Here is an 18,656-nt window from a genome sequence, read left to right as displayed (position 1 = left end):
ATCACCATATGTGTATAGATGTGAACGTTTGTTGAAATAGGAACGTAACACAAAAATAGTAGTACTTAATGTCTTATTTAATTTAGTCGACAGTAGTTTACAGATTTAAGGATCATCAAATCTTAAAAATTGATCACAAATAGATAACCCAAAGTAACAAACAAAACAAAGAAAATCGTAGTAACTCCATAATGAGCGACCCAGGTTTTTCGACAGTGTATAAAGTAAAATAATAAAACTACCGAATTTAGAGTAAAATTCAAAATGGAAAGTCCCTAATTGAATGGCAAACTCAAAAGCTCAGTCTAATCAAACAAATGGATAACAACTGTCATATTCCTTACTTGTTACAAGCATTTTCGTATGTTTACAATGATTAAAACTGCTTTTATAGCTAGCTTAACGTCTCGCTTGTATGACAGTCGCATAAAATTCAATTATATTGACATCAATGTGTGAACAAAACAAACTACAGAATATGTAAAATGTCATAAATAGGGGTACATCAGTCAACATTGTGTTATAATATTAACCACGTTTAGAACAAAGACTATTAAAGACAAACAAAAAGACATATAGACAAAAAGCGTAAGTAAAAAGAAAGACAAGGATACAAAAAGCTCCACAGACCAATAACACAATGATTGGATGTATTAGTTAAAGCCTAGTCAACTGGATATTAAAAAAAGCAAATAGGCTAAACAGTAAAAGTAATAATTTAAAAAGAACACTATAACACGTTATTAAGACGATACATAGCGTCAGTACCTAAAGGTTATACTTCGAGACCACCGTGTATTATTTTTGAAGTTGATACGGAATATTTATCAACAAGGTCTTATTAATCTTCGGATGAACTTTTTTTTTTATAAAAAGGACGAGACGTTCCTTGACATTACCCTGGTTCATTAACTTTGTGATTAGACGCTGGTGACGTTTAAGATTCTGGTCACAGGATGACTGATTATGTGAATTACGAGGTATAAGTCTAAAATTGAGAAAAAAGAATTCGAGGCCGTGTCGGTTTTCATGGGGGCTTGAATATATCGTGATTTTACCACGGGTTGGTCCTTTATGCCGATCTTGAATATATCGTGAATTTACCACGGGTTGGCCCTTTATGACAAATATTTTACCCTGAGCGATAGCCCCAATGAATTATTTCGATTCTGATAGAACAAATACAGCAATTGTTCTGGATCGAATCGCTCTAGGTGTAGGCATTTTTTGCCGCTCTAATAAATAACCGCACTATTAAATTGATGTAAAAGAACGGAGCAAACTGAATAAGTGACATTTTAAAACTATTTACAATATCATATTTGGATAGGTTTGGATTAATCTAAATAATAACTGTACTTAAATGTCTTATATGTATACTAAAAATGGCATTTATAACACTTTTAGCATCGTTTGTTTACGTTTCTTGTAGTGATTATTTTCGGCTTCACAAGCATGTCCCGTAAAATGCCTATATTCTGACGTCAACGTTCTATGACGTCTGGTAGCTCATTCATAAAAAAGCATATGACGCGGGAGTACGATTGGAAGAGCCCAAACAATATATTCATATTTTTCCACGGGTGTCAGTACCCCAAGCGTTTGAAGGACGTTATGTTAGAATTTCTTATAATATATTAGTGGAACCCAATCAGAAAAGTTTAAATTGTTGTTGATTGAAAGAACATCATCAATTTATCTGAATGAAAAGAAATCATCTGGTTCCTTTGATCTTCTTGGTGTTTTTTTTACAAGTGTTGGAAGGAACTCCGGCTCGCATTAAAATAAGAAGAGGTTGGCAAGTAGAGACACACAGATTGTTCCCATAGGAATGCCGAAATTTGTTGAAATAGTCTACTTCCAAATTCAACAAATATTAAGTTCTATATTAAATTCCAGCATATTGATCACTTGTTCCTCTGTGTACCATGTTGACTTTTTGTTAACTATTAACAAAATATACCGCATTGTATCCTAAAGTTATAAATGTATGGCGTATGTTAGCACGTTTTAGTTTGAAAGCATTGTGGATTTTTTTCCTTAAGACGATTTTCAATTTCACATGGGGAATGGTGATACTCAGGATTGAAAAGGCAAAAGTTTTGTTAAAATCAATTTCGGAGAAAGATCAAGATTTAAAATTTACATGAGAAGTTTTTAAGCGTTTTTTTTTTTATAATCAACCTATGCTTCGTCGATCATTCAGATGAGCAAGTAAGTCCTCCGATTTACTATTCAATGTAATGTTCATTGAAGCCATGCCGGACTTATGACTCGCCAATGTCAAATGATATGTTTTTATACGACTGCAAACTAATTTTGCGCTCGTATAATGGTATATGATGTCGTTGTCTGTGTCGTCCGAAGACACATTTGGTGTCCAGACATTAACTTTAGTTTATGTGAATAGATCTCTATGAATTTTTTTGCTACTTACTTGTACCACAAATGTTGTATACAACAGGTAGAAGGTTTGGATTGACTTTTGATCTTATGGTCCCAGTGGTTTTGGGAATTTGGAGCCAAAAAGGGGCCCAAATAAACATTTTGTAGTTTTCAGTCAATAACTTGTGTTTAAGTGTATAAATCTCTTTGAAATTATACCACAAGTGTCCATACTACAAATGGATGGTTATTGGGGGTTAAGACTCAAATCATTTAGCAATTAGGTGCCAAAAAAAGTAGAAAAAAGGGTGTTTTTGGTTAAAGGACACTTATACAATTTAAACACAGTGTAAGGGAGGTAATACAATTGAGAATGGAAATGGGGAATGTGTCAGAGAGACAACAACCCGACCATAGAAAAAAACCCAGCAGAAGGTCACAAACAGGTCTTCAATGTAGCGAGAAATTCCCACAACCGGAATCGTCCTTCAGCTGGCTTCTAAACAAATACATGTATATACTAGTTCAGTGACAATGGACGCCATACTTATTTTCAAATAGTACACAAGAAACTAAAATTAAAATAATACAAGACTAACAATGGCCAATTCCACTCACTTAAAGACTACTGTTATAGTATCTATAATAATAATAATAATACTAAAATTACGAGGTCCAATTTGTCAGCCGTCATCACGTGAAAACGACGAATCAAAGAATTCAACTTTATATACAACTAATATAGTATAAAGGTGTAGATTAAAAATTACACCACTCCAGGCCCTTTTGTTTTCCACGTTATTAATATTGCCAATAATTAAGAAGTTCCGGATCGAGTCCGATACCGATACCAATAGTATAATCACCTGTTACGTATTACCTTATCTGTACGTTCCGCATCTGACAGGGGCACCACCAAACAGTGTATGCAGGATTAATATGCTATATACACGGGTCATAATCACAGGGTTGACACTACTAAATGGTCAAATTGTTACCTATTGTAGTATTTTAATCAGTTAGACTTTCTAAGATAACAATACGAATACTAAAAATCTGGACTAAAAATAAGGCGTATAGATACAGTTTTCAATTTGTTAGCGGGCATGAGTGACGTAAAACAGCGAATCAAAGAATTCAACTTAATTTATAACTAACACAGGACAATGCTGTTGATTAAAAATACTCCATTTCAGGACCTTTTGTTTTCCAAATAATAAGTATTTTTCGTGACCAATAATTGATAGGTTCCAGTTCGACGGGTTCAAACAGAAAGATTTGAAAGCAGAGAAAACTGTGCATCTTATAATCGGCAATGATTTTATCAGATGACAATACTAATACTAAAGTAAGGCTTGCGCATAGTTATATACTTTAATTCAGTCACGGACCCGCGATGTCACGGGTGTGTTCTAGTATGTTTGAAAACTAAGGATTTTCTCATCCCAGGCATAGATTACCTTAGCCGTATTTGGCACAACTTTTTGGAATTTTGTATCCTTAATGCTCTTCAACTTTGTACTAGTTTGGCTTTATAGATATTTTGATATAAGCGTCACTGATGAGTCTTTTGTAGACGAAACAACGCCGCGTCTGGCGTACTAAATTATAATCCTGGTTCCTTTGATAACTATTTGAATACCTCCCTTACACTGCTCGAAAATTATGTATAGAGAAATGATGATTGTCTTGAGATTACTAGCTGTAAATTTATATTTAGACATGTTAGAAATTACTATTAATCAATATTAGTTTTAACCATGATTGTATGTTATTTTATATTTTAATATTTTATGATGTATTAATTGAGTAGTTATTGTTTCAAACTCTTTTTAAAGGGAATAATATTCAACAGCATAGTGTATTGCTCAAAAGCAAAAAGAAAATATAGGTTCATTAGACCACATTCATTCTGTGTCAGAAACCTATGATGTGTCAACTATTTAATCACAATCCAAATTCAGAGCTGTATCAAGCTTAAATGTTGTGTCAATACTTGCCCAAACTTTTCATGGGTCGACCTCTGCGGTCGTAAAAAGCTGCGCCCTGTGGAGCATTTGGTTGTATATGTTATATAACCTGAGTGTTAATGTATTATATCTATTTTACACGAAAATTGCAGTAGTTCGATTTACATACAAAGACAATATCATTTGAAGCTTTGTCCAAGTGAACAACAACCTACTTATTGTGAAAAAAATGGTAGACAATTCACAGCTTCTCTTGTTTTTGAAAACGGACTTTCGGAAGAAGAAAAAAAACAGCTGAAAATTTAGCGACTTTCTGCATGAAAATTCATTTCTCACTGAAAAATTACTGCAACAAACTACGTATCCATAATTAGTCACCAGGCTAATCTCAATGGACAACTACTGTATGTTTTGAAATTTGCAAATATATAACTCATCCAATCTTTCAGTCGGTGATTTTTATCACTTTGACATAAGCCAACGAAGCTGTTGGGTCAACCATGAAGTTATTAGTTAAACGTGAGGTAGTTAATCCGGGTTCGTCCCACATTAACTCCATCTCAAATGAGGGGTAATTCTAATCCGGGTTCGCTCCGAAATAAGACCGGTCACACTACCTAAAATTAACCCGGATTAACTCATTCGGGTCGAACCCGGTTTAAAAAGGCATAGTATGAACGGTGTTTAATATAAGTAGCGTAAGAAAATTCATTTGGACGAAGTTTATAAATGATAATAATAATAGTAACAATGCACTCAAGAGTGCCTTAACATGATCTCTTCTATTTCTTCATAATTTATTTATAGTTATTGTTTCAAAGTTAGAACCGCACCTGGCAACAAGTCGTCGTGTTTCAAGTTACACCGATTACTGGTTGGTACATGTGGGTATACGTAGTAATTTTTGCCCTTTAAGGGGGCTCGCGGGTCTAAATCATTTTTTTTTTATTTAATATAAGATTTCGCTATATTTTTCTATAAATTAACTTTATCTTATACCTAATAGAAAAATGAAATAAAAACATGGGGTCACCGTTCATTTACGCTCACAATCTGCCTTCGAAAGATGCATTAATTTTTTGTTATCGTTGATTATCTCAACGAGATTGATTTTCTCGCTTGAGCTGGAACAGCGAAAGTGAGAAAAAGCAATCGAGTTGAGATGACCAATGATAATCTGTTTATCGCTATTTTACCTATGACGACGTTGTCAATTTCAATGTCAATTTCGTTAGCAACGCCACGTGGCCTCCTTAGTTTCAAGCGATAATTTTTCCATCTCAAGCGAGAAGCATGATATGAAAATTATCACAAAAAAAGATCAAAGGAAAAATGCACAAAATAGCGATAATCTATAATTAATGTCCGTTTTTTCTGTTGAGCTAATAGGCGAAATAGCGGTAATATCGAAATAAAAAAAGAACTAAATTACAGAAATCCTTAAAATTTTACCTTTTTTTACTTTATGTACAGCTTATTCGAAAACAACAATAACAAAATATAGGTTACCGATGAAATAAAAAAGAGATTTCACTTTTAGTGAATACAATTTGATATATATGAAGATAATCTTTTGTTTCAATATTTATTTATTTATTTTTTTATTTTTTTTGAAATTTCAAACATGAGGCATTTGCCTCATTTGCCTCAATGTAGTTACGGCCCTGTAAATTGATGCCTGACGTTAAGGAGGCTCGCGGGTATAAAATTTTTAGAAAAAAATCAAACATTTATTTTTCATTACAAATTTGATCAATTACCTTAAGAAGTTGTTACTTTATCATATGGTACAAAAATCATTCCATGAAGTCAATACGCGTTGGCCCCAGGTGACTTTTAAAATGCAGATATCATTAAAAAAGCTCCAAATTAACTCCCTTTGGTGCAAAAATGCTATTTTTTGGCAAAGGGAGTTAATTTGGAGCTTTTTTAATGATATCTGCATTTTAAAAGTCACCTGGGGCCAACGCGTATTGACTTCATGAAATTCCCTATCATTTTTAAGAATTTCCGTGACCCGTATCCGATTTCTTTAGTATAATATTCAAATAAGCAAAGTGGTGTTGATTTCTGGATATGAGATAACAACTTCTGTTAAATATCGGTAAAATGCAAGCTCTTTTGCTTTGATTTTAAAGATATTTTGGAAAACAAGCCTGTGACTGAACAAAAGATAGCCGAAAGATACAAGAGGACATTCAAACTCATATATATGTCAAAATTAAACAGACAACGCCATTGCTAAACAAAAAAGAAGAAAAAAGACCAATAGACAAACAATAGTACTAAAAACAAAACATAGAAAACCAAAGACAGAGCAATACGAACCAGATAAAAAAAAACCTGGGGGTGATCATCTCAGGTGCTCCTGAAGGGTGAGAAAGTGCATACGGATTGTAGTTACATTTGAAACATATTCGTTATTTATTATCTGTGAAACCAGAAATCCATTTGTCTAGTAATGGACATTTGATGGTGAAACGAATAAGAAACTTCTGTAACCCATGTAGTTTAAAATATTGTTTCTAACTTTAAGTAAATTCCTATCACACTGAAATGGCTATATCATAACTTTAAACTTATTTTAGGACCCTTTTTTTTAATTTCTGGTCAGGTAAGACAATGAGAACATACTATAAAGCAGACAATGCATGGAAGTAAACATAAAAGCAAATCCAAGAATGATATAACCAATGGCGTCCAATGACGCTTTGCGACCGATCGATATTCACTCAGCTGACATATCATAGTTTTTGATACTGCTGACTGTTTGCTTTATTTCATTTTTTTTCTATTTCCCTACTTATTACTAATCCCCTTTTCCCTATCAAAGTGCTTGCTCTCATAATTAAACAAAAAAACATAGCGATGGAAGTGATTGAAATATAACGACTGAATTATTCAGGCTAACTTTTGACTGAAAACTAGTACCCCTACTGAGCCTCATTCCGGATTTTGCTTCCGGGAACAACTTTATTTAGAATGCAATTCTAGGTTATACATGCCCTTACTATCGTTGAATCATAGATTGGTTTAAAGTTTGTTGTTGACGTTGATTTTAAAGAAGGACACGCTTCTGAAAAAAATAAAAATATAAAACGAAGAAGCTCAAAACTAATATAAGACAACGGAAGGAAGGTTCAATTTCAATCAGGAAACACTGCTTTGATTAATATCATTATAGACGAAGTTTTTGTTTTTTATAACTTATTGGATAATAGGAAATAATACGTGATGACGAACTCTCTCACCTTGTCAGGGTTGTGTTGTTTACTATTTACATTGATAGTTTTTAACATTTTAAGTTTGAATGGACAGTGTATTTCAAACACATCACGGATATTTTTGTCAGACTTTATGTACAATATAAGTGGGAAGGAAACTGTCACTTTAAATAAACTACAAACTGTTTTATATAACACTAGTTTACAATCAACCACAAATAACACCAAAAATTTTACTTCATGTTCCAGTTTGATGAACAATGACGAGAGAAAAGAATGTATTTTAAAACATGTAAGTTGAAATTTATATACATGCTTTTTGAAAAATATTTTTCTCATTTCTGAAACAAAAAAGAAATGAACATACATATACATGTACATTTTTGTACATGTACATCTTCAATCTTTCTTCTTCAATCTTTGTCGTGATGACAGAGTAATCTCTCTTGTAAATTATCCTCTCTTGTAAAATTATTACAATAAAATAATATAAAATGAAATAAAAGAATATGTACATGTATTGTAGTAATCGGAGATTACTCTGACATCCAAAATCAATGGGTCACTGTGAAAATTGTTAAAATATGGTAAAATAAAGGTTGACAGGTAGGTGAAACTTACATAAATGAAGAGATAAATGAAAAATGAACAGATTGATTCCCAATTTATATAATTCCAAGGCCGTCAGTTGGCACACAAAGTGACGAAGCAGCGCATCTATTTTGGGTGGGCAAATATCCACTTTTTGATATGGGACAAGCTCTGACGTCCCACGGCCCCAGCTTGTCTTGCAAAACAGCCGTTGGACGTCAGAGTAATCTCGGACTAGTATTGTAGATGACTATGAGTCACTGTCAAGTAAAATTATACTTATACATGTAGTACAAATAATTGTGCGGTCTTCAGAAGGTGTCGAAGAAAAAAAAATTAATTCAAAACTGAACAGTTGCAAGACAACACAATTGGAGTATAGACTGCTTACCCTTCCAGAGCACTTGTGATCACCCTTAGTTTTCTTCAAATGTACATATTCGACGTTGTGTTTGTGTTTTTCTTTTTTAGCCATGGCATTGTCAGTTTAGTTTCTACTTATGAGTTTGGATGTCCTTTTCTCTCTCTCTTAACATATACAATGATATATATGTAAATTAAATTGAATGTTTTAATGGAAGTTTGTTTTGAAAAAGGAAGATTAATTTACTAAAAGTCATAATGTCATTCGTGTCATTGACTTTATATATTTAGCTGTCTAAGTCAATTTATGCTTCTTAAAACAACATGAAAACACACGTGTGTGACCTGTTTTTACCGATTTATTTAAAAACACAATGCTGGATATTAGATATAACTTCTAATGTTCTAAGTCAGAAACAAAAATACAGACTTGTCTACATTTATATACATGATATATGTACATGTATATCTGAGCTTTCCAGACTAATACATGTAATAAGAACAACTATCATTTTTAATTTTTTGATACATGTACATGTAACTACAAATGTATCATTTCTTGTTTTGATGAAAAGTTATTTTTTTTCATTTTTTTCATGTTTTTAATTAATAATCATTGTTTTACAAATTAAATATATTCTTCTGGCAATCATTAGCCCCATAAACAATTTCATTTTTATCAGTTTTAATGATTTTGCCATTTGTTTATTACACATGACGTCTTGGTGTCATTTTTCCCCCATCTTATATCATATAAACATGTACATGACATGCATGATGTACAGATAAAACATGTTTACAACAAAAAAAATTACGGCCGATATTACATTTTTGTAAGCTAGGCTATGAAATAACCTAACCTTGAACTGTTTCCCTGTGTAGATACTATGACTATGATTATCAGCTGATCTTCAAGTACATTGTTCTTCATCCCAGGCTTACTAGTGCAGAACGATCATTGACAACCACAATCTATTATTTTATTAGATTTAAAAAAAATTAAAAACAGGTGAAACTTTATAATAATTTATAGAAAAAGATAATTATGTACATAGAATTATCAATAAGGGTAGTTTTTACCGTAAATACATTTGTACCTCATAAATTGAATAAATGTACAAGTCTTATCTTTCATTTTTATTAATCATTTACTCTGCTTACGAATCTTGGGCATTGTTGGGTGTGTAAAGTTGTACATATTAACATGATTAAGGACAATTATATACTTGAAAGAAATCGTCATCAAACTACAGTGTACATTATCATACTTATAGTATCCCTGCTACATGTATTGAGATTATAATAAGCTTCTAGTTTTAAAAATAAATAAATTTCAAACTATGCTTCCTTTGTTACTTTAAACATGGTTTAAAAATGAACAGTATTAAAGCTTGAGAAAGGAAAAAAATAAATGTATATAAAACTTTAGATATATATGAAATACATGTACATTGTATGGAGTCATACATTTGCATTGCTTATACAAGTATTTTTGTACTTTCACATGAATTCATTATACATACATGTACACATGGTACAGATAAACAGGAAACAAGTAAAAATGTTGAAGTTATTGTTTTCATTTATTTTATTTGTGTATGGTCTGTCTATATTTGATTTTTTTCCCACTGTTTACATTTCTTTCAGTAAGATATTTTCCCAAATTGATTGAGTTGGAGTTATTGATCATCTTTACAATATATATATACTACACCAGGAGCATAATTTCTATTCTCAATTTTATGATATACATATAGCTGCAATATGGTTAAGAAAAAATTTAGTGAGGACTCAGGATGTTAACTTCATGAACTTAGTGCAATTATTCTGTTTGCATAAATCTTTCAAAATTATAACTATTGCGCTTAGAAAATTAACATGAATATAAATTGTGGTGAATTTGTACGAAACATTTAGATTATTCCTTATTTCATGTATTTAACTTCTTTGAGTAAATTTGAAAAATCATGAAATCAAGTCACTAGTGAGAAGGGATAGAAAGGGCTTAATATATATATATATATATGAAATAATGTATCCCCAAAAATAAGTTTACACTTAAAAAATATACACTCCCATTTGCAATACCCTCTTTGTCTTGAAATACAGAATACAAAAAATTACATACATGTACATGTATATGTTCAAATGTATAATGCTATTGACAAGACTGTCAGGGATTGACTGTTAGTAGTCAGTAGATTCAGGACTTGTGTGGGACCCTGCTCATATAATAATATCACGTGTCTGCACCAATAAACAAATGTGTGTTTGGGCCTTACTGATCTTGTCATTTCCATGATTTCAGTTATAAGATAGAAAAAAGTAGTAGAAATGCTTAAATCATTTAGAGTTTAAAAATAAACATCATGTTAATGTAGAAATGTAACACATAGGCAACCTTTGGTTTGAATTTAGTGAATATATATTACATGTATATATATACAACTCGTCTAAACATCAACCCAACAATGTTAATGTAGATCTGTAAATTTGCTTTCGCAAATTTTTTGTTCTTTTCTCGCTGGTATTCGAACCCATGCTATGTACTGAGATATATCTCGTGACACTATGTACAAAATATATATTAAGTTCTTCCTAAGTACAATAGCATGTAACTGAAACTCCAAAAGGATGTTATTGATATATTATCCCTTACTGATAAAGCTCAATGAATATATGGAAAATTTGTAGTAAACAAGATTTTATCAGTATGTTTGTGGTCTACATTGTACTTGAATAGTATTAATAACACTAAGGAAGTATAGTTACATAGATGTAAGAAGATGGGGTGTGAGCACCAGTATTACAACTCTCCATCCAAGTCATAATTTGTAAAAGTAAACCATTATAGGTCAAGGTACGGTCTCAACACAGAGCCTTGGCTTACACCTAACAGCATGCTATAGCTTACACCTAACAGCATGCTATAAAGGGCCCCAAAAATGACTAGTGTAAAACCATTCAAACGGAAAAAAATAACAGTCTAATCTATATGAAAACAAGAAACACTTAAGAACCACATCAACCAATGACAACTACTGAACATCAGATTCAATGATATATTATATATATTTTGAAACTTTAAAGCAATAAGTTTATAGATACAGCAATTTTAAAAAGGGGGGGTTCCTAACTCAGGATAAAGGGGGGAGGGGGTTCCAACTACATGACCCCATTCAAATGCATTGATCGTCCAAATAAAAGGAGGGTTCCAACCCCGGGAAACCCCCCATCTGGATCCTGGTAGTCAGTTATTGTCAGTATTAAGGATGTACAATGTATATTGGTAAATTTTGTCAAAAAAATCTAAGGTAATAATACTTCATGCTCTTCTTCTACTACATGTGTACTTATTAACTATTAAAACAATTCAGGCAGTACTTTTGATAATATTAAAATCCAATTAAATTGCATCATAAACTGATGGTACATGTATGTAGATTAATGAATTATGATGGTTTACCCCATGTTATGTACAATGATGTAATCCTTAAGGTACATTTTGAACAAATGCCATGAATTCAGAGAAACGTTAACAGATCTGGTTCATTTCATGTTGAATTTATAATGGAATCTTTTCCATATTCATGATATTTTGGCAGAGGTTTCAATGGGTTTTTTTTAAAACTTTTGGTCAACATGGTCAAGTAATTGTTCAAGCATTATAGTCATGTAAGTCAGGTCCCAGTGATATTGTTTGCCTTAAATAACTGGAGAATAAAGGCTTTTTCCCCTGGAGAAAAATCCCAATTTGGAAAAAAAATGGCTTAAAATTATTCCCCAAAAGACAAATTTTTTCCCAAACAGTGCAGTCTCAGTAGTAATTTTGCATGAATTGAAGCTGAAAAACACTTATTTAAACATTTTTCATGCCTAAATTGACTGTATTTGCAGATTTGAGGGTCTATTTATGTATCATCACTGACATTAAGGGGTCTTATTTCAAATGAGGGTTAACCTCTTGAAAGGGGGTCTGCAAATTGAAGTTCCAGTCAAATTCATGGTTTATTATAAATTTCCCAAATTTGATAAAAATGACGCATATTTTCCCAATAAAAAAGGGTAGGGGTAGTTTTGAAAAAAGACAACAATATCACTGGGTCCAGTAAGTGTTTAGCAGTATTTTACATTATGACGTCACTATCAGGTCCAGTAATTGAAAGCATTTCATAACTGGACTTGGAAACCATGTATTACTCATGGGCATTGCCACATGTCTGATTAACCTTAGGAATGGTCTGAGTATGATTTACAGTTTATACAGCAATTTTAATTTTCAAACTTACAATGTAAGTTAACATGTATCATGATGTAGGTTCATTGTCACTGTACACATGTACATTGACATTGTTCAAATTGTTGGATATTTGGAATTGTATTATTTGGCAATCATACCACATTGGACTATTTCCTTTAATTCACATTCATATTTGTTTATAGATTCAAACTTCAATTCACAATGATTTTCTGAATTTTATCTTAATTTATTATTGCTTAATTATTACATGACTTTTGTAGTTTCTTTTGATCTCATCAATGATCTTGTAAAACCTCTTTATACACATATATGTGTGTAAAATTAGTGTTAATACATGTATATGTACATTGTGTTTCACGTAAATGTATAGCAAATAATTTTGTGTATTTTACAGTGTATTTCCATAGAAGAAGTATTGAAACTTCACTCCATTCCATTAAACAGACCATTAACATTGGAAGATGTCAACAACATTGCTCCTGCTTTGTTGTTTCACAAGATGTCCTGCCAGGGGGTGGTGCATAAGAAAGAAGAAGAGGTTCATAAAGTTGAGGCCCCATCAGGACAAGGTGAGCAAGTGATGGTTATCAAAATATTTAAAAAAAAAAACGTATAGCTGAATTTTAAAAGCATAATACAATGTATGTGTGTTTTGAGCATTCAGCAAAAGGTAAGTTAACATAACCTGTTGTGCCACAGACATTTAAAAAAGCGAGAAATAATCTGCCGCCACTACAAAATACAAGTCTTTAGGATAACACAGATAAAAAAGCTAGTATCTATAACCATGTTAACTATTAAGTTAAACAAGAATATCAATATTCATTATTAAATAAAAGCTTTTTTCATTAAAATTACCCTTGTCTGTATGTCCCAAAGTTGGTTTCCATTCTCTAACTTAAGTTTGAGTTTTGCCTCAGCCCAATGTTTTGCAACTTCTACACAATGCGTATCACCACAAAACACAAACCAAATTTGAAGTTTGGTTGTGTCACTTCACTTTACTAGGGTTATGCCCCTTTTCTAATGGTTTGGTGTGCCAGACCCAATAAAATATTGACCACATAATTTGAATCAAGAACAAATTTGGGTAGTGTGACTTTTACCATTCTTTAGTATTGACATGATATGATATTCAAAAGGGGGTAGCATGTATGTCCCATGGATATATTCCCCATTTATTGATGCATGTTTACTTACATCAAATACATCATACTGAAATGTTCTAAAATTATTCAAATTCATTTATTTGAGGCAGCTGCTTGAATCTAATGCTTGATAATAGATTGTATGATAAAGTTTTTTTGCCACTTTCATTCATCAACATGATCAAAGTTGTCTCAATGAAACCAATGACAAAATTCAATATCATAATCACTTTGTATATTTAATAAAATTTATTAAACGGTATCAACATGATCAATGCACTAATATAATCTTAGATTATGCAATTGTTCAAGTCAATCTGTCAATAGATGAAAATGTTAGAATAGAAAATTTTTAAGCTGTTTCAATATCTAACTTTAAGGAGGGTGCGAAAGGGTTATTTTCTTGCAATGTGATCGACGTTTTTTATTTCACATTCAACAGGTTTTTACTTTTTTATTTGACGTTCAGTTGTGCAAGATGGGTGTCTCTTTAAACGTGTTCTGCTAAGTAATTTTACGTGCATCGTGATTGTCAAAGTATTATTTTGAGTGCTCGGTATTTTTCAAATAAAATTCAAACGCTTGGCAAGGATCGTCAAGAAATACTTTTTTAAAAGCCGTAAACCAATTATATCATAAGTGTGTATACTTAATCGGGAATATCAAATAAAACAAAGAGTTAATATATACAAGAAGACAGTGACACATTCACAAAAGGTTCACATAAAAGTATTTATTTTTCGTGCAACATTCATTACAGAAACTATTTCAAGTTCAACGTGAAATTATGTCTTATTTCACGTTTTTTTTTGTGCAAAACCCCCCCCCCCTCCCCCTTTACCACCCTCTTTAAGTTATCAGTTTGTCATTTTCAATTCATTTTTCTGTTTTGTTTTAATCACTTTGTTCTGTTCGCTATAAAATGTATATTGTACAATAACTGATCGAGCTCTTGTTGCTTCACTGTAAATGGTGCCTGAGTTAGAAAATAAAGTTGCCATTTTAAACATCGTATTGAGTCAAAAATCACTCTTGATGGGAATAAGAGAATTACGATACTACATGTGCTACATGAGTATTTATCTCCAAATTATCAGCAATATATAATGCACTCACAAAATGATGGATCGAGTCTTACTAGTAAGTGTTGAGTGAAGCACTGTGATACTGTTTGATTAAATCTGATATTAATTCTACAATCTTGGGGTAACGACCTTGTCATACATTTTATTGCCTGTCCCAAGTCAGGAATCTCTGGCTTTTGTTAATCTTGAAACTTTTTTAGTTTTGGTTTATTTGTTTTTCAGAATTTTCTTGTGACCTTCGTTCCTCTGAACTAGTATACTCCAGGTGCAGGAGTTTCTGGCTGCATTGAAGGCTCATTTGTAGCCTTCGGCTGTTGTCTCTTTGACACATTCCCCATTTCCATTCTTAATTATATTATTTATGTCTAAAGCCTACCTCAGGGTGTTTTGGATTTAATCGCTGTGTTGAAGACCCATTGGTGGCCTTGGGCAGTTTTCTGTTCTTTTGGCCAAATTATATGGCTGGGTATTGATTGTTCTATGTATGTTTTAATATTTTTGTATAATATGTATGTCAATCAATTTGTGACACAATAATAAAATAGATTATTATTTATTATTATCTTACGAAACATTCCCTGTTTCCATTCTAAAATTTACTATTCTATATTATAAAACTAAGGAGAACAAATGGAGAAATTTGGTGATTGCCAATTAGACAGCTGTCAGCCAGAGACGTCTTAATGATTTGTATGAAAGCACCTAATGCTTTTTGTCACTGTTTAGCCTTTGATAATGAACAAAATCCAATACTTTATAGTCAGAGCTATAAAAGGCCTCATCATCACAAAGCAAGAAACATTCGATACAGGAAAACAACAACCTGATTTATGACGAAAAAAACCAACTGAAAAATAAATATGACAAACAATAAATAATTACACCACTGAATACCCCTGAACTACAGACTCCTGATGTAGTAAAGGTAAATACATTGAATCATGGGATTATTTAGAGACAAATTTACCTTTTGTACTCAGAGTATATTAATGACCCAAGATCACCAGAAAATATTGAGAAACATGTCTGACTGTGTACAACATGACAGGTTCATAGATCAGAGGGTTATATCTTACAAGTACCACCAATCACTTGGAATGAACCTCAGATATATCTGTAGCTGTGATTAGAAAGGGGATTTTAGGTGAAAAAAAGTATATGAGCTCGAGGCAATATAATAACACCAATTTATACATATATACTTAAAGGTCAACAAATATTTCGATCATTGTGCAAGTAGCTAACTTTTTAGTTGAAAATTTCTAATTATAAGAATTGAAAGACACTTTGGTGACTAGCCCTCTCTTTAACAGTCATACCACATCTCCTTATTCTTGTATACAGTCAAGGAATTGTTGGGGATGAAAGGGTTAACATCTGTAAAAAAGGTTGATTGATTGCCTTGTGAGATGTCCAGTGGCATTAATGTTTATACGGAATTATAGAAATGAAACTAAAAACCTGATTTAAGATCATTTGTTTTTAAAAATTATCCCACTGATCTTTATTATGGTAAATTTAATCAATCAAAATACTGAATTAACTAGACATTGAAATTTGTTGCTATTGGAAACAGTTTGTTGTAAAATAGAATTAATCTTTTTTGTAGTCATGGTAGTTGTGTAATTCTTCTTAGTTCCCATAAGTTAGATTAACATGGTCCTTGTGACAATACTTGCTTCCAAACATACTAAATAACTTGTAGTAGTTTTAATCATTGTTAATGTAAATTAGTAAGAAATGCATTGACACATTCCCCATTTCCATTCTCAATTTTATATGATTATAGAAAAATGCTTGATAGACTGGTTTTCCCGTTTGAATGGTTTTACACTAGTAATTTTTAGGGGCCTTAATAGCTTGTTGTTCAGTTTGAGCCAAGGCTCCGTGTTGAACGCCTGTACTATGACCTCTGATGGTTTACTTTTTTAAAATTGTCATTTGGATGGAGAGTTGTCTCATAGGCACTCACACCACATCTTCCTATATCATATTTATATAATAGACATGATAGACTAAAGTTTGTGACCAGACAAAAGAACATTTAAATATATATGTTATTTAGCACTTGTATAGTATTTGTTTAGTTAAAGAATAAATACTTAGATAAATGTATAAAATGTATAAGAAGATGTGGTATGAGTGTCAATGAGACAACTCTCCATCCATGTCACAATTTATAAAAGTAAATCATTATATATCAAAGTACGGTTTTCAACATGGAGCCTTGGCTCACACCAATCAGCAAGCTATAAAGGGCCTCCCTAAAAATTAGTGTAAATCATTCAAATGAGGAAACCAACAGTCATGACCGTCTAATTGATAAAAAAAAACAAGGAACAAGAAATCCTTATGAACCACATCAACAAATGAAAACTACTGCATATCAGATTTCTAACTTAGAATATATGCAAACAACTGCAGCGGGTTTAAATGTTTTAAGGTACAAAGCCTTCACCCTTAGCATTTAAAGAAAGAAATCCGACTTTAACCGGAATAGGAATAAAAATATGAAGATGTAGTATCAAATGGATATGATTGCCAATGAGACAACAACTATCAACCAGAGACCAAATTATGTAGATGATAGGTTTACATACAAATATCGACAGATAGAACTTTTATCTGGGCCACATTAATATTGGTGATCTTATATATATGACAATTGTATTTTTATCTTGCAGTTTGGGGATTTGGGTTCCTGTTTGTGACCATTATAAATATATGCTCGTTATCTGGAGCTGTTGTATTACCATGTATGAAGAAGACATTTTACCAGAAAGTCCTGATTTTCATGGTTGGCCTAGCTGTAGGGAGTTTAGCTGCCAATGCACTTTTGGTCCTTATTCCAGAGGTAGGTGCTTATTATTCTAACAAGGTGGATGTTTGGATTTGTAATCAAATCAGGAAATCAGGAAATTTTTAGTACATGTAATATAAGACATGCTAATTAAGACCAAAAAAAATGAACACGGTTTAAAATTTTAATTGAATTTACAGAAAATAAATATGAGCATACAATGTATGAGAAAGAAAAGACCAAAGGGACAATCAAATCACAGTCCAAAGAAAATCAGAGAATAAAATTGTAATGAAAGAAAAATGCAAAATAAAGACTGCACACAACTTAATCCAGGAACCTTGCAGAAAAGGGGGTTATTTCATTCTTAGACTAATCAGCTGCAGGTGATCATGTTTCAAGAAGTTACCCTTTATTTAGCTTCTAAGTCCTTTACACAGTCTATTGTAGTCATTGCTATTCAAAATAAGTAAGCAAATAAAAATAAGTAAAGGATATAAAAAAGAAGAAACTGATATGGTATAATTGCCAATGAGACAACTATCCACAAAAGACCCAAATGACACAGACATTAACAACTATAGGTCACTGTACGACCTTCAACAATGAGCAAAGCCCATACCGCATAGTCAGCTATAAAAGGCCCAGATAAGACAATTTAAAACAATTCAAACGAGTAAACTAACGGCCTTATCTATGTAAATAAATATTAAAGTATCAACGGAATGGTGTTTAAATGTATCTGTGACTTTAAGCATCCAGATACGAATTTGGATATCAGATATTTTATCTTGTTGATGGACAGATCAATTGTACACAGAGTGTGCTA

At 32.1% G+C, this 18,656-nt stretch overlaps 1 protein-coding gene across 1 annotated transcript in view; it reads left to right on the top strand.

Moving 5' to 3' along the window:
* The first annotated feature begins 7,381 nt into the window (after positions 1–7,381).
* The window catches only part of LOC134683028 (metal cation symporter ZIP14-like), a 28,588-nt gene continuing 17,313 nt past the window's right edge, over positions 7,382–18,656 (top strand). Inside the window, exons 1-3 of the mRNA XM_063542035.1 lie at positions 7,382–7,871; positions 13,189–13,363; positions 17,712–17,881. Coding sequence (XP_063398105.1) covers positions 7,590–7,871; positions 13,189–13,363; positions 17,712–17,881 — 627 coding nt within the window. The 5' untranslated portion in view covers positions 7,382–7,589. The remainder of the gene's footprint in view (positions 7,872–13,188; positions 13,364–17,711; positions 17,882–18,656) is intronic.

This window comes from Mytilus trossulus, chromosome 9 (genome assembly GCF_036588685.1).
Source record: "Mytilus trossulus isolate FHL-02 chromosome 9, PNRI_Mtr1.1.1.hap1, whole genome shotgun sequence".
NCBI lineage: Eukaryota > Metazoa > Mollusca > Bivalvia > Mytilida > Mytilidae > Mytilus > Mytilus trossulus.
The sequence above is the reverse complement of the archived record's forward strand: the minus strand, read 5'-3'. Positions and strand labels throughout refer to the sequence as shown.